Source organism: Mauremys mutica, chromosome 8 (genome assembly GCF_020497125.1).
Source record: "Mauremys mutica isolate MM-2020 ecotype Southern chromosome 8, ASM2049712v1, whole genome shotgun sequence".
NCBI classification, from domain to species: domain Eukaryota; kingdom Metazoa; phylum Chordata; order Testudines; family Geoemydidae; genus Mauremys; species Mauremys mutica.
In genome coordinates, this window is record NC_059079.1 from 19,132,844 (window position 1) to 19,153,263 (window position 20,420).

Consider the following 20,420-nt stretch of genomic DNA (forward strand, 5'->3'; position numbering starts at 1 on the left):
CGGCGGCTTGGACTCCCCAGTTGCCTGGCAGTGAGGCGGCCTCTTGAATGTCCCATTCAGAGGTGACTGCATAACCGGTGAAACGCTTGCCATCAACATAGAAGGAGCTTCCGTCCGAGAAGAGGATGCAATCAGGGTTGTCCAGTGGCACGTCAAACAGGTTGTTCCTTATCTGTAAGATGCTATGAACTACTTCCACACAATCGTGCTGATCCTGGAGGACTGGCAGGTCAGGAAGCAAGGTAGCTGGATTAAGGGGCCCACACCTTTCAAAAATTAGGTTAGTGTCTTCTAGGAGTTCGGCCTCTAGCTGCTGCTGACGATGGGCCGAAAAGACTTGGGTCGTGCCCCTACGCAGAAGGGCTGACAAGGCATGAGAGGTCCAGACCGTGGTAAAATGACCCAGGGTCAGGCTCTTTGCCTTTGTGATCAGCAGGGCAGCTGCTGCCAGAGTCCGGGTGCAGGATGGGGTTCCCTGAGCGACAGGGTCGATCTGCTGGGAGTAAAAAGCAAGCGGGAAATGGTGGGGCCCGCTCAGCTGGGTAAGGACGCCACTAGCAATTCCGCCCCTCTCGTGGACAAAAAGGTGAAAGGGTTTGCTGTAATTGGGGGGGGCGGAGAGACATGGAGGAGGCCACACTGTCCTTGAGTAACTGAAAGGCTTGAATCGTGTCTGGGGACCACTGCAAAGGGTCAGGAGCAAGGTTAGCAGTCAGTCGGTGGAGCGGTTTGCTCAACTCCCCGCAGGACGGCAACCAAGGTCGACAGAAGCCAATTAATCCTAAGAAACCTCGAAGTTGTTTCTTGGTGTTTGGCAGAGGGCAGTTTTGGATAGTCTTTATGCGGGCTGGGTCCATTTGTCTCCCCTCTGGGGTTAACAGGAAGCCCAGATATCGGACCTTCTGTGAGACCCACTGAATCTTGTTAGGGTCTACCTTGTGGCCTCTGGTGTGTAGGTATAATAAAAGTGCCTTACCATCGATGCGGAGGGCGGCTTCTTCGCGGTTACCTAGTAGGATGTCATCTACGTATAGGACTAACGTGGATCCCTGCGGACTGGTGAAGCCTTCCAAGTCGTGGCGGAGGCATTGGCTGAAAATCGTGGGGCTGTCTCTGTAGCCTTGAGGAAGTCGTTGCCAGACATAACTTTGTCCCTCCCAGGTGAAGGTTGCACAGGAATGCTGAAAAAGGCTGATTTTAAGTCAATAACAGTGAACCACTCAGCATCCCAGGGGATTTGGCTGATGATAGTAGCTGGATCAGGAACTACTGCATGAAGAGGGACCACATACTGATTAATAACCCGTAGATCCTGTACAAAGCGCCAACGAATAGGGTCTCCGTCCTTTTTAGGAGGCTTTTTGACAGGCAGTATAGGGGTATTACAGGGAGTGCGCTGAGGGCGGACTAGCTTTTGTGCAATGAATCCCTCGACAATGGGGCGGATGCCTTCCCGGGCTTCCAGCGACAGGGGGTATTGGGGGACTGACGGGGGGGCTAAGGAGGGCTTCACTTGAATCCTTACTGGCTCTGCCGAAAGGAGCAGGCCAACATCAGTGTCAGAAATTCCCCAGAGGGTTGAAGGCAAGTCAGTGAGGTCAGGGGAGAGAGAGGGGGGGGTTTCCCAATTACCCTGAGTTAGGGCCGAATCTCCTAACACTGTCATTAATAATCCTACCCCTTCAGGAGTGCAGGTTAAAGTAGCCTCAAGCTTACAGAGTAAATCCCGGCCCATCAAAGGGATCGGACAAGCTGGGGAAAAAAGAAAACGGTGAGAAAAACATTTATCAGCATAAATAACATTTAGAGGCAAAGTGAGTCCCAGAGACTGTGGATTGCCTTCCACCCCAGTTGCAGTTTTAACCTCAGAGGATAGCCAGGGAGAGGGGGCATGATTTAAAAGAGAGAAAGTAGCTCCAGTATCAATGAGGAAACAGACAGGCAGTCCCTGGACTGAAAGGGTTAGATGAGGCTCTTTGCTGGGAGGGGAGAAAGTGAGGAAAGAGCCGGCTAAAGACATTAAGGAAATAAGACCATCACATTGTTTGCCTTCGCCCCCGGGGTACCGTCATTGAGAAGGCTGAGTTCGCTGCAGCTGTTGCTGTTGCCCGTAGTTGATCCAGGCCTGAGGAACGGGCTGGGCTGGTGGTGCAGGAGTGTATTCGTCCCTGGTGTAAGTATCTGCGGATGCGACCGGACCCTCTGGGCGTCCCCAGGGGCATTCACGTTTAAAGTGACCGGGTTGTCCGCACTGAAAACAATTTCCTGGTGGCTGGGGTTGCCAGGACCCTCTTCCCCGAGCACCCTGAAATCCCCTGCCACGGCCACGGCTTCTGCCTCGAATACCACCGCGAAAAGCTAAAGCCATTAACTTATATTCTTCCTTTTTCTCTTTCTTTTTACTACTTTCCCTTTTTTTTTTTTCCATGCAAAACTCCTCCCGAGGTGTGCCCCTCCATTTCCTCCTTATCCCTCTGCAGAGATTCCAATCTGGAGTCCTGCAGATTCCCCTCTGCGCCCTGGAGAGAGTCCCCTTGCTGAGGAATAGGGGCAGGTGCAGTGGGGACCAACTGACGAGTTAAAACACGCCGTGGTTTACACCCTTCATTGAAATAACATGGAGGGGTTTCACTCTCGGAAGAATACCTGACTGCCATAATTTTTAAAGATTTCCACAGCTCTGCTGCTGTGTCCCAACAAAACCAGTAACATAACTGTCCCGGATGGTCTTTTTCGATCTGGCTCCTTACTCCTCTTAAGGCAGCCTGTTCGAAAGAGCCATACGAAGGCCACCTCATCTCCGGGTCGGCCAATACCGCGGTATACCCAGTCCAATTCCTTACACACAGTGTGTACAACTTCCTCCTAGACATTCCTGTCTGTACTGGGAGTTTCCCTTCATTCCATAACTTATTTACAATCCCCAGCGGACTCTCAAGAGGCACGCTAGTCCCTTGACCCATGGTGTCTGACAGGAGCCCTCCAACTGGCGTTTATCCTGCTGTCCAGTACACGACCCCTCAATATTGAATTGGCTGGGAGAAATCTCCCGTGGCGCCTGCCAATTCGTATATGAGTGGTCTGACCACTGGACAGAGGCACCGCACCAGAAGGAATCCCGGACGAGCCCCCAAATTGTTAGGTAAAAAGCAAGTCCTACTCACCTCTCCAGCACCCGAGTTTGTGCGGAGTTGGTATAGGGCTCAGAAAACTGTCAGAGACCAGACAATAATTCGTTGATCAACGGGCTCACACCATCCTTAGCTTAAGAGCAAAGCTTCGGAGTAAGTGTGGCAAGTTTATTAGGGGTGAGCATCAATGTTTATACACAGAAGTAAACAAAGTGATTAACAGATCATAATGGTCATGCATAATCAATCAAGATTCTACAGGATAAAACAGGTTAAAATGTAAATTAGAAAAGACAAAGGAGGATATGACTACTTATTGGGAGGGGGGAGGTGTCAGGAGTAGTTCACAGGTCAGAGCCTTGATTAAAAGTTTCAGACAGAGACATCAAGTCTGGATTAAGTTTAAACTCATGAAAAGTTCAGACTCAACAGTACCATAGGTATTTTCTTCACAAATAGTCATCAGAATAGGCTAGTTCTTAATAAATAGCTTGAAACAGTCAATTACTGGATTCCTTCATGGATCTTGGGGGAGAATTAGTTTAGCATCTTCGTCTCTCTTCAGTGAAGCTGAAACAAATAACTTGTTAGGGAAGTATTTTGTAAATTCAGCAACATTTTTCCTGTGTTCCTGTAGTTGTACTTTAGTCTTTGGGTAAAAGATGCCTCAAATGAGCACTGCACCCATTTGTCAAATTTCAGGTTCCCATCATTATCTTTGCTATATTTGCAGCATTGACTGTGACAAAGCTGCACACTTGACACTTGAATTTTTTTTCACAGTTTGTTATAGCTTTTACTGCTGTTACTTTTAAGTATTCTGCTGTATGGGCATTTCCTGATGCATTGTTTGTTTCTGTGAGACAGACAACCCCTTCATCTGTTGTCACACAAGCACATATTACTGGATCATTGTGTATATTCCTCCACCCATGAAGACTACCATAGTAAGACATGGTAGGCAGTCCATAAAAATGGTGCAAATATAAGTTTACTAATCAGTTGGTCCAGATTGTTCAGACGTGCACATCATCTTCAGCCATTGCCTTCTGATGAGTATTTTTCATAATGTTTCATTCTGACAGCGAGGCTTTCCATCTGTTTGTTGCACTATTCATGGTTGTTGCATGTTCCTTATTTTACACAGGAATTTCTTGAAAATATTCTTAGGTAGGGTCGTTTTTACGATAGCAGCCAGTTTTCCTGCAGTTCCCAGGTGTTGAAATCAACACTCTAGAGTAGGGGAAGGCTACCTTCGGCACACGAGCTGATTTACAGTGGCACTCACACTGCCCGGGTCCTGGCCACAGGTCCAGGAGGCTCTGCATTTTAATTTAATTTTTAAATGAAGCTTCTTAAACATTTTTAAAACCTTATTTACTTTACATACAACAATAGTTTAGTTATATTATAGACTTATAGAAAAAGACCTTCTAAAAATGTTAACATGTATTACTGGCACGCGAAACCTTAAATTAGAGTGAATAAATGAAGGGTTGGCAACCTTTCAGAAGTGGTGTGCCAAGTTCTGTTGTATACACATACACAGTATAAGTTTTAAACAATTTAATACTGTACACAGCAATGATGATTGTGAAGCTTGGTTGAGGTGGTGAAGTCAGAGGGTGGGATATTTCCCAGGGAATGCCTTGCTGCTAAGTGATGAACTAACACTCAGCTGAACCCTCAAGGGTTAACACGTTGTTAATGTAGCCTCACACTCTACAAGGCAGCACGAATGTAGGGAGGAGACACAATAGACGCATGGCAGTGGTTTCAAATATTCCCTTAGGAAATTGAACATGATGATGAACCCACGCTATCCCACTGGAGCGCACCACTCCCTCCACTTTCCAAAGTGCTGGGTAGTGTGAGAGAGAGACACACCGTCTATGTGTGTGTGTGTGTGTGTGTGTGTGAGAGAGAGAGAGAGATGTGCATTGCCCCTTTAAGTACGCTGACCCCACTCTAAGTACACTGACTTTTAAAGTATATCAGCAAGTTGAGACAGCAGCTGCTGCCAGTAAGCTCCCTCCATCCTGAGCCCTGTCATGTCCCCCTCTCCCCCCCCCCCTGCGGAAATGTGCTACAGGAGCGGGGGGAGGATGAACACCCTGACATCAGCACCCCTCTTCCCCTCCCCCCCCCAAAACCTCCTGCATAGCAAGCAGGAAGTGCCCGGAAGCAGCTCCAAGGCAGAGGGCAGGAGCAGCCCACATCAGTGGGGGGAGAGACACTTGAACTGCCCAGCACTTGATAGTCTGCTGCGCGGCTGCCGCACAGGGAATTTAGGGGAGCTAATAGGGGGCTGCCGGCCCACCCAGGTTCCAAGACCCCACCAACTAGCTCCAACAGGCTGCTCTTCCAGCAAGCAGTGGACAAAGCAGACAGCTGCCAAACGATGTTATAAGGGAGCATTGCACACTTTTAAATGAGCATGTTCTCTAATAGATTAGTGACATAACAAAACAACGTTAACTGGGACGATGTTAAGTGAGGAGTTACTGTACTGTATTGGCTGCAAACTTTGCCACATCACTGTTTACCCCTTTTTCTAGATCATTTATAAATATGTTGAATAGTACTGGTCCCAATACAGATATTTGGGAGACCCCACTATTTGCCATTTTCCATTCTGAAAATTGAACATTTATTCCTACCCTTTGTTTCCTATCTTTTAACTAGTTATTGATCCATGAGAGGGACCTTGTCAAAGTCTTTCTGAAAGTTGAAGTACACTATACCAACAGGATCACCCTTATCAACATGCTTGTTGACTCCCCTCAAAGAATTCTAGTAGATTGGTGAGGCGTGATTTCCCTTTTTAAAAGCCCTGCTGACTCTTCCCCAACATGTTGTGTTCACCTATGTTGGTGACAGTTTTGTTTTTTATTATAGTTTCAACCATTTTGCTTAGTGCTTAAGTTAGGCTTACTCGCTTGTAATAGCTAGGATTGCCTCTGGAGCCTTTTTTTAAAAGTCGGCATTACATTAGCTACCTTACAGTCATCTGGTACAGTGTCTAATTTAAGTGATAAGTTACATATCTCAGTTAGTAGTTCTGCAATTTCACATCTGAGTTTCTTCAGAACATCATCTGGTCCAGGGGACTTATTACTGTTTAATTTATCAATCTGTTCCAAAACCTCCTTTACTAACACCTCAAACTGAGACAGTTCCTCAGATCCATCACCTAAAAGAGAAAGGAGCTGAGGGTGATTCCCACACCTGAGCCAATGCAGTGAAGACAACTGCAAAGAATTCACTTAGCTTCTCTGCAATAGCTGTCTTCTTTGAGTGCTCCTTTAGCACCTCAGTTGTCCAGTAGTCCCACTGACTGTTTGGCAGGCTTCCTGCTTCTGCTGTACTTAATTTTTTGCTGTTAGTTTGTGTGTATTTTGCTAGTTACACTTCACATTTTTTTTTTGGCCTGCCTAATTATATTTTTATACTTGAAATATTTCACATACAGATGGCAATTAAATTAGTAATCTACTAATATCCAAATTAAGCAATAGATTGCCACTGATTCTCCATAGTGCACTGTTTGGGCACATGGTTTTAAAAGATACCTGTGTCACACACAAAACAGAGCAGAATATCACTAATTTTCAGTTAGATAATTTAACTGGCTGGAACACAGTGTTCTCCCATCACTTTCAGCAAGGACTTAACAGTACTGAAAGAGGTTTCCTGTTGACTACATTACTTTTACAAAATTCAATGCACAATATTGCTTTTTATGTTTCCCTACTTTAAATTTGCAAAACTGAGCAATACACAATTGGTCCATCAATTATTGTGAATTAATGAGGCCCTTGTGTACCTGCTGCAGTATGCCCACATATTAAGAAATTCAAACTCTGCTTATTTTAGCTTGATCAACAATGCTTGAAGAAATGAGTAGACAGAATTAAATTTTAGTCTATGCAAAGTAAACATGAGGGAGGGGGGAAACTACTGAGTAAGAAAATTCCAAATAAAAGCCTTATTTTCAAGGATAATTTTTATAGAATAGCTACAAAAGAGAGCCTGTGGCATAAATCTGAAATGGGCATATGTAGTGGTGAGTGGGAACTCTGGCTAATGCAGGTAGCAGCAATGTTTAATTTATAATAAACAGCTCAGCTTAATTGATGCTACCTAGGGTGTTCTCAGAAGCAAAGAAACTAGCCAGTTTCTTAAATTCTGTGGTGTTGCTTAAGAGTGTTGTGAACTGCAAGAGAAGAATGTTTCACTGCTTGAAGGTAAAAGAGGGGATGGATAAAAAGAAAAGTCCAGCTACCAATAATCAACGTATGTTCTCCAAAAACAGTCTCTGCAGATCTACAGTACAGCATGCCATGCTTCACAAGCCATGGAACCAAAGCAATAAGCCATGAGAGAACATGCACTGACTACAGATCAAACCTCTCCAAACTATGACGTTCCACAGCATCTACCCATCTTTAGCTCCTTTCCATTTCAGCAAAATATCTGTGTGCTGAAGACAAAAAATAAGGGCATTTCTGACAGGGAATCAAAGGGATACTTAGTCTGGGCATTTAATACAAGGTTTAGGTCCCAAGAAGGATTTCTCTTTATTGGCAAAGGGTTGAGAAGCAAGGCAGCTTTGTGAAATTTTATGCCTGAGTGAGATGAAATTCTACCTCAGCATCCTAGAAATAGCAAGCAGACAACAGCTATTGCTTGGATTTTTAGAGTTTGAACTTTTAGGCCCATATTAAGATATTGCTGCAAGAAACTCAAATGTTGTTTTGCCCTTGCCTTGACTAGATCCACAACTTTGCATGGTGCCAAATGTGTAGACCAGGGGTCAGCAACCTTTCAGAAGTGGTGTGCCGAGTCTTCATTTATTCACTCTAATTTAAGGTTTTGCATGCCAGTAATACATTTTAACGTTTAGAAGATCTTTTTCTATAAATCTATAATATATAACTAAACTGTTATATGTAAAGTAAATAATGTTTAAGAAGCTTCACTTAAAATTAAATTAAAACGCAGAGCCCCCAGAGCAGTGGCTAGGACCCGGGCAGTGTAAGTGCCACTGAAAATAAGCTTGCGTGCTGCCTTCGGCACACGTGCCATAGGTTGCCTACCCCTGGTATATAATATGTCTTTTGTCTGGCAAAAAAAAATTCCCTGGAATCTAGCCCCCCCACCATTTACATTAATTGTTATGGGGAAATTGGATTTGCTTAAGATCGTTTCGCTTAAAGTAGCATTTTTCAGGACATAACTACAACATTAAGCGAGGAGTTACTGTATTACTCAAGATAAGTCCAAAGCAGTCTGCAAAGAGTTACAAAGGGATCTCACAAAACGTGTTGATGAGTGCAAAGTAATGCACGTTGAAAAACATAATCCCAATTATACATACAAAATGATGGGGTCTAAATTAGCTGTTACCATTCAAAAAGACATCTTTGAGTCATTGTGGATAGTTCTCTGAAAACATCTGCTCGATGTGCAGCAGCAGTCAAGAAATCTACAGTGTTAGGAATCATTAGGAAAGGGATAGATAATAAGACAGAAACTATTATAGTGCCTCAACATAAATCCATGGTATGTCCACACCTTAATTACTGCATACAGTTCTGGTCATCCCGTCTTTAAAAAAAAAAAAAAATTAGAATTGGAAAAGATACAAAAAAAGAGCAAAAATAATTAGCATATGGAACTGCTTCCATATGAGAAGAGATTAAAAAGACTGGGACGGTCAATATAGAAAAGCAACAACTAAGGGGGGACATGACAGAAGTTTATAAAATCATGAATGTTGTGAAGAAAGTGAATAGGAAAGTGTTATTTACCCCATTATACACCAAAAGAACTAGGGGGTTACTCACTGAAATTAATGGGCAGCAGGTTTAAAACAAAGTAGTACACCTCTACTCCAATATAATGCAACCCTATATAACATGAATTCGGATATAATGTGGTAAAGCAGTGCACGCCGGTGGATCAAAGCAAGTTCGATATAATGCGGTTTCAACTATAACAATGGTAAGATTTTTTTTTGGCTCCCGAGGACAGGAACTAGATAAGTTAATGGAGGATAGGTCCATCAGTGGCTACTAGACAAAAGGGTCAGGGATGCAACCCCATGCTCTGGGTGTCTCTAAACCTCTAATTGCGAGAAGCTGGAATTGGGCAGTGAGGTTGAATCACTCTGTAATTGCCATGTTTTATTCATTCTCTAAAACATCTGGCACAGGCTTCTGTCAGAAGACAGGATATGGGCTAGATGGACCATTAGTCTGACCCAGGATGACTGTTCTTAGGTGACTAAAATAAACTGTAATAGCTCCATTGAAATAAATATTTGTACGTTCACTATCTTTTTTGGTATGTATATGTTAATATAGTGAATCCTGCTAGCCACGATAGCCCCCTTACATGCACCTCCAAATCTTTTTGACCATTATAGTAGGATGCAGCTTAAGAGAAGGGCAAAAATATTCAGGTAACTTTTGTGCACATCTGTAGCTCTAACACAAAACATTGTCAAGTAAACTAACATTTTTAGCTAGTCCTTTTAAAATATTAGTATTTCACATTTGGAAAAATTGCTAATCTGAAAGCAGCTTTCTTTCCGAGTTGCATTAGAAGGTTTATTTCAATGCAATTTACGTTATGGTAGCGGGTGTCCTGGAAATGCCTTATGCAGGTCATGGGCTGCTAAAGTGAGTCAGTATGGAGGAGATTTAACCTATATAGAGCACTAGAACCAATGGAGGACCTCTATAATAAAAGGTCTTTGCTGAAGTACAGACTTTTTTATATTCCAGAATTGTAAAATATTGTTTGCAGTATAATGTCAATACAATTCCCTGTTTTTCTGACAAACTAGCATTACACTAGTGCTTGGGCAGGACCCAGATGGCTTTTAAGAAAACTTTCAAACTTCTCCCAGTTTTGGGTCACAGATTGATATCTAATAGTTTCTCTTTCCTAAGCTTTCCAGGGACTTCCTATTGCAGTTTCTTTTTCCCTTTTTTCTTTCTTTTTTTTTTGAGGGGGGGCGAGTTTTTAGTATTTTATCTAAATATAAATGGGGCTTTTTTTGTGATGTACTACTTATGATTTGGGAGATGGGGGCTATTTACCTTGGTTTCAGAATTGCTGTATTTTATACTCTCAGGAACTCAGTCACTGCTTCACAAAATGGGGAATTCTTCCCATTAGGTTAAATATAGCAAGGCTGGAAGTATAAAGAAGGAAATGAATCTTGTTTGTCATTTTAAACCCACTTAGAATGTCTAAGGTGTTTCTGATATATTGGTGAAAACGTGACTGTCAATTCACTGCTTTTTTATAATCGTTTATATTAAATCAGCTATTGAATTCACCTTCTATGTTTGTTTGTACAGACTTAATAAGGAAAAACTAACTTTTTTTTTCCTTTGTAGCCTTCTCTTCAGTCTTCAAGCCCAGGTAAAAATTTTAATGTAATATTATGCTTGAGAGGGAGGGGAACACTTCAGTAAAATGCTAGTCATTACCTTCTATTTTTTTTAATATTATTGCTATTGGAATTAAGTGCAAAGTTGAAATTAGAGGCATTGAATATTCCCAGTTACTACAGGTTTCTCACTGTTGTATGATTCTAATTTTTAATTAGGTTTGTTAATTGAATAGTTAAATCACTTTTAAATTAATCTTAAAAATAACATATACCTTTGAAAGTGTCTTTCCTATGCATCTTATGTTGTCTTATGTAAACCATTAGACAGTGAATATGACAGCTTCCGATTTGATTTTTAATCATGGTTACATTTTGGCGTACTTTATTTGTAGTGATTGTAATTAGTCCTAGTTATTAAATATATTTTATATTTGTCATTTAAAAGACACAAATAGGAATATGTATACTAACTGTATTTTTCATTTGCATACATCTCAAAACCACCACACAATTTAACATAATTGGCAGCCTTTGATTAGTAGATGACCAGTACTGAAAGTGCAGAAATTGATGTGGGTCAAGATTAAGGTCAATTTACAGAGCATTGTAGTTTGCATAGCTGCTACTCATGGCTGAGGGGTGAAAACATTGTCTAGTACTTGACTAGTGACAGTTATACTTGTCCCATGTTTTCCATGCATGAAATTCACTCACACTAACAGGAAAAACAAAAGCTTTTTTTCACTGATCCTGCAGTACACTCTGTGGACTGTAATCTATAGGAGCATATTTGCTTCTATGGATTACTGAAAAACAGGAATTTCCATCACATCTTTTAAAAACTGGTTGGTGTCTGATGTTCTGATATGATTAACTCATTTCTGCTGGGCTTTTTAGTGTGCAGTGTTGTAATAAATACTGAGTGCTTGCTTTTTCACACCTTGCTACTACAGTAACCAGAGTTAATTTTATAACGCTTTGTCCAAGATGATTGCCCTTGTCAGGATTAACATCCTAGTAGTTTAAATGCAAGCCTTCCAACATTATCAGCTTCACTTTTGTTGGACTGCCTTGTCTTGAATAGTTATACCACTTAAGTATGCTTTAGTAATAAAAGCAGTACAAACCCCTAATGTAGATTCAGTTATATCAGTATAAGGCCTTTTATACTTCTGTAACTATATCCACGCTAGGGGCTGTACCAGTATAGCTGTTTCAGCAAAAAATCACACCTACGTATACTGGTGTTCCGTGAGAAACTGGAGTTTCTTTTAGAATTAGTGTCAGTGGATATTTTTGCTACTTGAGGTACTGAATATGCTGCTTTTGGTTATGAAATTATCTGTTAATCAAATAGATGTTTTCTGCAAATTATGGTGAGAGTTTTTCAAATGAAAGCCAGACTCTGCTCTGGTGCAAGTCCTACAAAAGATCAGGTTTTGGCATTGGAAGCTACTGCATCAACAAAAGCAATCAAATTTTTAAGATTTTACAGAGCATCGTTGTTCAGTAGTGTTCTTTCATGTAGTGAAAATACCAAACAAAATAATTCAGTACATCATGTAATTGTATAGCAGCATACATGACTACCTTGATTGAAGTGTTAGGTACTATAAAAAGTTGGAAATGTTTATTAAAATAAGTGATTTTTTTCCATTCCTTTAACATTTAAATTCATGTTTTAAACAGTTTTTTTTTCTTGGAAATCTCTTAATTGTCTTTCTGTGATGGACATTGTCACCTGCAGTGACTTCATAACCTGAAGACATTTACTAAGCTTCCCATTGCAAAGTAGATGCTAAATTTCACTGTTAATATCCCTGGACTACAACATATTTGAAAACTTAAATATTGCTAAAACTCATTTAATGATGATAGTTGATGCATTTATATTTTAAAATGGATTTATAAACATTAATCCTCATAACACCATTGTGAGCTACGTATTATCACTTTTTACAGATTTGGAAACTGAAACACAGATGAAGTTACTTGCCCAAGGCAAGTAGTTAGAAGTGCTGGGATTATAAATCAATAGTTTGTGGGTTTCAGCATTGTGCTCAGTCTGTTAGCAGTCTGCCTTTCATTTATTTTTTCACTTATTACTGCTAATAGTTACTTTATCTAGACTTTTTTTTTACAAAGAATCATGCAAAAGGGGGGGAAAACAAAAATTAGGTAGAAATTGCCTGAATGCCTAGTGTGCAAAGTCTTAAAACTTCCTTCTAATCTATAATTATGAATAACAATACTACATTCATGCCCTTTCAGTTTTAAGAATGGTACCTTCCAAGAAGCCAAGAAAATTCCCTTCATGTACATCATGGTCAATATTTCTAGTAATTTACCCAGTGTAGAACTCCTGGTGCAGGCTGTTGAATATCTGAGCCTTTGAAGACACCAACCCCTAAATTATCAGTTGTATAGCGATTAAGCTGAGGGCTGCGTGTAGCAGCAGTTGGTGTGCAGCTGTGCAGTACTTTGAAAACTGAAGTCAAACCCTCACCTCTGATTCTTTCTATAGCTTTTGACCATCTAAACAGAGTATGAACCTCTCCTTTGAATAAATAGGACAGTTGAATTCTTTAAAACTTCAGACTTTGCAAACATCTTCAGTTTCAGTGTCTAGATTTTATTTTAGTTTTTAGTTTGGTTATTGTTGAAATATTTATTAATGCCAAGTAGAGCTGTTGATTAATCAGTTAACTCAAGCAATTAACTCAAAAATTAATCGCAATTTTAAAAAATTAATTGTGATTAATCACAGTTTTAATTGCACTGTTAAATAATAGAATACCAATTGAAATTTAATAAATATTTGTGGATGTTTTTCTACATTTCCAAATATATTGATTTCAATTACAACACAGAATACAAAGTGTACAGTGCTCACTTTATATATTTTTTATAAATATACCTCTACCCCGATATAATGCTGTCCTCGGGAGCCAAAAAATCTTACTGCGTTATAGGTGAACTGCATTATATTGAACTTGCTTTGATCTGCCGGAGTGCGCAACCCTCCTTCCTTCCCCCCCCACCCCCCCGGAGCGCTGCTTTACCACATTATATCCGAATTTGTGTTATATCGGGTCGCGTTATATCGGGGTAGAGGTGTATTTGCACTGTAAAAATGATAAAATAAATAGTATTTTTCAATTCACCTCATGCAAGTACTGTAGTGCAATTGAAAATGTAGAAAAATCCAAAAATTAAATAAATGGTATTCTATTATTGTTTAACAGTGTGATTAATCATGATTAATTTTTGTAATCGCTTGACATCCCTAATTACCAAGCTAACTCCTTAAACCCATGATGTGATTGATCAAATTCTTTTCAAATTTTTTATACTAGGAGGTTCAGGAACATCTGATGACCATGAATTTGACCCATCAGCTGATATGCTGGTTCATGATTTTGATGATGAACGGACATTAGAAGAGGAGGAAATGATGGAAGGAGAAACAAACTTCAGTTCTGAAATAGAGGATCTTACAAGGGTAAATGGCACTTATCGGTTATAAAAGAAAAATACCATTTTATGCAAGGAGGTTACATTTTGTTGGATTTTGATCACAAATACATTGGCAAACAAATAAATCCTAAGAATGGTGACCTGTTGAGGTACTTTGCAATTAAAAAATCTGTAGCAAAGAAGCTGATATGTATATAATAGACTGCAATGCTTGTTGAGGTATAGTTTTTTTGTTTATACCTATTGGTGTAGATGTCATATTTTAGACCTATCGTAAATGAAGTGCTCTAGGTAAATGTTTGTTTTACATAAATTGATTATTCCCTGTTCATTTGATAGTACATGTTAGTTTCTGTAAATAAACTCCTTCATCCCATAACTTTTTTTTTAAATTTTACATTTTAAATTCTTTGTACAAACATTCATTCTCATTCCACTCTTGTGATGAAGTAAGTGGTATTTGCCCCATTCTGTAGGTGGGGAAACTGAGACAAGGATTAAGCAATTTGCCCAAGACCACATAATGAATTGTCAGCAGAGCTGAGATTAGAACGCCAATTAATGATGACTATGCATACATCTTAAAATGTGTACTGAAAATAATTGCAGTCTAAGATTTATTTTTATCTTAGGCTCTTGCTGTCATTTAAATACTACTTTAAGTGGGCTCTTAGGGGATATGAACTTGGCAGAATTTTGACTTCAGTTGCAACTGGTTATTCAGTCAGGAACAATACTTCATGGTTTAAGGACGTTCATAATGAATTCTAAACTAGTTTAAATGTAGTCTGTGATTTCATTGGTTGAAAGGCTTTGAGCACATGTAATTATCTTCAAATTTATATCTAAAGTACAATTTTCTTCAACTACAGTAAATCACTACCTGTTCAACTTTAAAAAGCTATTTAGCCTGTTTAATCTTTAGTAACAATAACGAATTGTCACTTACATTTGTAATTGCAGGTTTGATATTAAAGATGAAAATGAAGTTAAGTAAATCAGTTTATTACAAATTTTGAGACACTTAGTCTAGAAAGGGTGAATTCTGGGAAATAGGATTCCTCAAGTATTTAGAGAGCTTTCAATACAATTGCTTTCCTTCCTTATGTTTTATATAACTTTTTAAAGGATCAACTTGGTGGTATAATTGTGTACTACCTTGTGATGCCATGGCAGTGCTCAAAGGTCAGGACCAGAGTTTGTTCCTTGGCAGGAGTTGGAAACTATGGTGGGTCTCCATGTTTTGGCTCTCTGCTGAGCAAGACAGTGCTCTGTTTAGATCTAGAGAGAGCCATGTGCTATCCCTCTGTAGAGGAAGGGTGTTATAAATTGGCCCTGTATTCCACTGTACAGTTATCAGCCTGTTGTGAACGGATCCTTCTTGGATCCAAGCCAACTAGGTCTGGGCAGAATTTAGTCACTGGTTCTAGCTCTGGAACACTCTTCCCAGGCTCAGATCTCTTGTCTGACACCCTTCCTTGAGATGTGGAATGCCACCATCTAGCTCCTGTATATCCCGAAACCAGTGTCAGACCTCCCAGGTCACATGTTCCATGAGTTCCACTTAGGTTGTGGGCCCTCCGGGCTTACTAGTTTAACCCCTTCAGAGACAATGTAGTAGGAAAGAAAAGAACACAAGTTTAGCAAAGGAATTGCTGAACCATAGTGACTTTACTTTTAAAGCATTCAAGAGTTATAGATCCTTAAAAATAACACAGTCCAGAGACATACCATCCCCTAGTCTGAGCTGACACCTATTTGAGTCCATGGTTTGTCAGCATCTCAGGCTGGGCAGTCTCTCTTGAAGTTCACATGTGGTGGTGATTGGCCCCCTATGGAGAGTATACTCTCCATGGTCTTAAATAGGGCCTCAGACTCTGTGCCATGTGCTCACAAAAAGAAGCTCCAGATCTAACAGTTGTGTTTCTTTTCTCCCTCCCAGGGTATGTCTACACTACGGGATTATTCCGATTTTACATAAACCGGTTTTATAAAACAGATTGTATAAAGTCGAGTGCACGCGGCCACACTAAGCACCTTTGTAGGCCCCCGTGTAGGGAAAAAAACCACATTGTTTCATGGGGGTGGGCCAGTAGCTGAGAAATGAAGTGATGGCCCTAGATTACAGTCTTGATGGATATCAGTTATAGTCCCTTCAAGGTGCCATACATCTTTCCTGGGCAGGGAAGCTCTCTGGGATACAGTAACTGTCCTGGGGAAAGTTCAGACTTGTGCAGTTACAGTGCTTATATTTCTACAAATAGGATAACAGAGAGATCATAATTTGATACCAGCTGACCCCCACCTTGTCACAAACAGTTGCTAGAACCCAAAGCTTTTTGGAGAGTAATGGGGTACGGCAGGCTGAGAGAATCCACCTAAGTAAAGAGAGACAAGGTGGGTGAGGTAATAGCTTTCACTGGACTACTGTTGGTGAGAGAGACAAGCTTTCGAGCTATACAGAGTTCTTCAAAAGAAGAATATGTAAAAATTTTGCCACCTTACTCAACTGATCTGCTGCTTGTGTCCTGTCTACTGGCTTCATGATAAAATACATTTTTACTTTTTTTGCTTTTGGGAGCACTACAGTGCTAAGGGATTGTCTTGCTGCTTTGTGTATCGACACAATTGTTGATGATTAAAAAAAAAATTAGGAGCCATATGTAGTCGTCTTTCAGAATAGAACCTCTTTATATTTAAAAGACCTAAAAATGGACAAATACACCTACCTCGATATAACGCTGTCCTTGGGAGCCAAAAAAATCTTACTGTGTTATAGGTGAAACCGTGTTATATTGAACTTGCTTTGATCCACCGAGTGCGCAGCCCCCCCCCCTCCCCCCCGGGAGCACTGCTTTACCGCATTATATCCAAATTCATGTTATATCGGGTTGCGTTATATCGAGGTAGCGGTGTATTTTAAAGGGTTACTTTTAACTGTGCACATTTGTAGACAACTTTTAGTAGTTTTATTTTAAAAAGTAGTGCAACACTGTGCTCAGTAGCATTTACTTCTTGCCCGTGATGAAGAGCTGAGTGGTATCTGTGTGAACAGTGACCTGCTAGTCAGTATTGTGCATGGGAATATGTATGCAAAATCAGGTTTAAATTCCTATACTGCTAGTAATTTTCCCCAGATTTGTAAGGTTTCCAGTTTTTTCCCAATGACCACATTTTCATGTTAGCTCAGATAGCCTTAACACATGCATTCCTCAAATATTTACCCATGCTAGGTTATGTGTAAAATGTGGAGAAGGTCTGTGTAATGTGAAATGTCTTTGTGGAAGTCAAAACTTTGCTTGGTGGATGTTATTCAGGAAGGTGAAATGCCAATTAATGAACTACTTAGCCTTTATGGCTATGATGGTACAGTCCCACTCCCAGAAGATGAAGATGACGAAGATGAGGAGGAAGATGAGGAAGAGGAAGGAGAAGATGATGAAGATGTTGATAATGATGACAACAGTGGGTGTAGTGGAGAAAACAAAGTAAGTGACTGTATTAATTGGAAAAAAATTCCCATTCAGTTGTCTAGTACTATGTCCTGAAATTCTGAACTAGTTTGCATGCTCCTTCTAGTTTAGTCACTAATAGCTCATAAAAGCCCTTCATGGAGATACAAGATGCCAAACCACAGCAGAACATAAATACAGCCACCCTGGGTCAGACCAGTGGTCCATCTACCCCAGTATCCTGTCTTCTGACAGTGGCCAATGCCAGGTGCTTCAGAAGGAATGCAGATCATAGAAAATTATTAGAGTTGGAAGGGACCTCAGGAGGTCATCTAGTCCAGCCCCCTGCTCAAAGCAGGACCAGTCTCCACACAGATTTTTGCCCCAGATCCCTAAATGGCCCCCTCAAGGATTGAACGCATAACCCTGGGTTTAGCAGGCCAATGCTCAAACCACTGAGCTATCTCTCAGGCAATCATTGAGTTGATCCATCCTCTATCATCCACTCCCAGCTTCTGGCAGGCAGAGGCTAGGGGCACCCAGAGCATGGAGTTGCATCCCTGACCATCTTGGCTAATAGCCATTGATGGACCTATCCTCCATGAACTTATCTAGTTCTTTTCTGAACTCCATTATAGTTTTGGCCTTCACAACATCCCTTGACAATGAGTTTCACAGGTTGACTGTGCATTGTGAGAAGTAGTACTTCCTTTTGTGTGTTTTAAGCCTACTGTCTATTAATTTAATTGGGTGATCCCTAGTTCTTGTATTATGTGAATGAGTAAATAACACTTTCTTCATACTAGTCACAATTTTATAGATCTTTATTATATCCCCTCTAGTCATCTCTTTTCCAAGTTGAAAAGCCCCAGTCGTTTTTATCTTTTCTCCTACTGAAGCTGTTCCATGCTCTTAATCATTTTTGTTGCCCTTCTCTGTACCTGTTTCAATTCTAATATATCTTTTTTGAGATGAGGTGACCAGAACTGCATATAGTATTCAGAGTATGAGCATAGCATGGATTTATATAGTGGCATTTTGATATTTTCTGTTTTATTATCTGTTCTTTTCCTAATGGTTCCTAATGTTGTTAGCTTTTTTGACAGCCGCTGCACATTGAGCGGATGTTTTCAGAGAGCTATCCACAATGAGTCCAAGATCGTTGAGTGGTGACAGCTAATTTTTAGACTCCATGATTTTGTATGTATAGTTCAGATTGTTTTCCAATTTGCATTATTTTGCATTTATCAACATTTTGAATTTATCTGATATTTTGTTGCCCAGTCACTCAGTTTTGTGAGATCCCTTTGTAACTCTTCACAGTCTGTTTTCAGCTTAACTATCTTGAGTAATTTTGTATTGTCTGGAAATTTTGCCACCTCACTGTTTACCCCTTTTTCTAGATCATTTAAGAAAATGTTGAAAATCATTGGTCCCAGAACAGATGCCTGGGGGATCCCACTATTTACCTCTCTCCATTCTGAAAATTGACCATTTATTACTACCCTTTTTTTCTATCTTCTAACCAGTTTCTGATCCATGAGAGGATCTTCCCACTTATTCCAAGCACTTACTTTGCTTAAGAGCATTTGGTGAGGGACCGTGTCAATGGCTTTCTGAAAGTCCAAGTACATATCTCCCTTATCCACATGTCTATTAGTTGAGCAATCCTAGTAGATTGTTGAGGCATGATTTCCCTTTACAAAAGCCATGTTGACTCTTCCCCAACAAATCATGTTAATCTAGGTGTCTGATAATTCTATGTTTTACTGTAGTTTCAACCAATTTGCCTGGTATTGAAGTTAGGCTTACCAGCCTGAAATTGCCAGGATTGCCTCAGGAGCCTTTTTTTTAGAAACAGGTGCTGCATTAACTATCTCCAGTCATCTGGTACAGAAGCTGAAACAGAAGTAGTTTGCACTATGTTGGGAGACAAATCTATTATGATTACTGCACTCTTAAACACTGCAGAATTGATTTCAAAAGGTCTCCAAATAGAAGTGTAGAAGAAGCAACAAATGGTACAGCCAATGGATCTGTGTGTAAGAGGTCCACATGGCCCAAACTTGAGTTGGTTTTATCAGAGGGCTGAATTAGGTGTTATTCCCCTCATCCCTCTTGCTTTATATCCAGTTATAGTTGGTTAAGGATCAACTACTAATGAGCTTTGGCCCTTTTACACATGTTGAACCATAACTGTTGTCTGCCAAGTTTCTTGCCGCTTCATCTAATACCTAGTCCCTGTCAGATCCAGCATAAACTCGTCTAGATGGACCAGCGGTCTGACCCAGTCTAGGAATTTCTATTCTCCTATGAAAGGCACTTTTACTTGAACTTTGCTCACTTGTTCAGGAGTGAGCTCTAAACATCTACTGAATCCCATAAAGACTTGGTGTATTTCATCTTTATAGCATCAATTCTGGATGCTATAGAGACAAATTATAAATTGCATATATTGTAGCATTATATACAACAAGATCATAGTCTGCTTTAAACAGGGGCGGCTCTAGGGATTTTGCCGCCCCAAGCACGGCAGGCAGGCTGCCTTCGGCAGCTAGCCTGCGGAGGGTCCGCTGGTCCCGCGGCTTCGGTGGACCTCGCGCTTGGCATGCTGGGGCCTGGAGCCGCCCCTGGCTTTAAAGCATAGTGTCTGACTCTTCTGAAAACAATGTATTTTATATACTTGAGCCTATCACTATGGATGTGATAATTCAGTAGTTATTTTATTGATGAGGGGTGGTACTGAAATAAAGAGTCATCCCATGATGGTTGCAGATTGCCTGAACTTTTTAAATTAACCGTTTTAAATGACTTTTGACTGACATTAAAGACTGACAGTGATTGTTCCTGTATAATAAATAGTTAAAAATAAATATGATTGCTCAAATATTTTGTGAGAATATACCATTATAATCATGGCCTCTTTAAAATGCAGTCCTATGAACTCTTAAG

The 20,420-nt window shown here is 40.4% G+C and overlaps 1 protein-coding gene across 3 annotated transcripts in view; it reads left to right on the top strand.

Moving 5' to 3' along the window:
- The window catches only part of MIER1 (MIER1 transcriptional regulator), a 70,000-nt gene that overhangs the window by 21,471 nt on the left and 28,109 nt on the right, over nt 1-20,420 (top strand). For 2 of the 3 annotated variants that reach the window (XM_045027313.1, XM_045027311.1), the window contains exons 2-5: nt 10,544-10,568; nt 12,502-12,540; nt 13,896-14,041; nt 17,334-17,504. In XM_045027313.1, the coding sequence (XP_044883248.1) occupies nt 12,522-12,540; nt 13,896-14,041; nt 17,334-17,504 (336 nt within the window). In that variant the 5' untranslated portion in view covers nt 10,544-10,568; nt 12,502-12,521. The remainder of the gene's footprint in view (nt 1-10,543; nt 10,569-12,501; nt 12,541-13,895; nt 14,042-17,333; nt 17,505-20,420) is intronic. The other variant, XM_045027312.1, reaches the window with a different exon arrangement.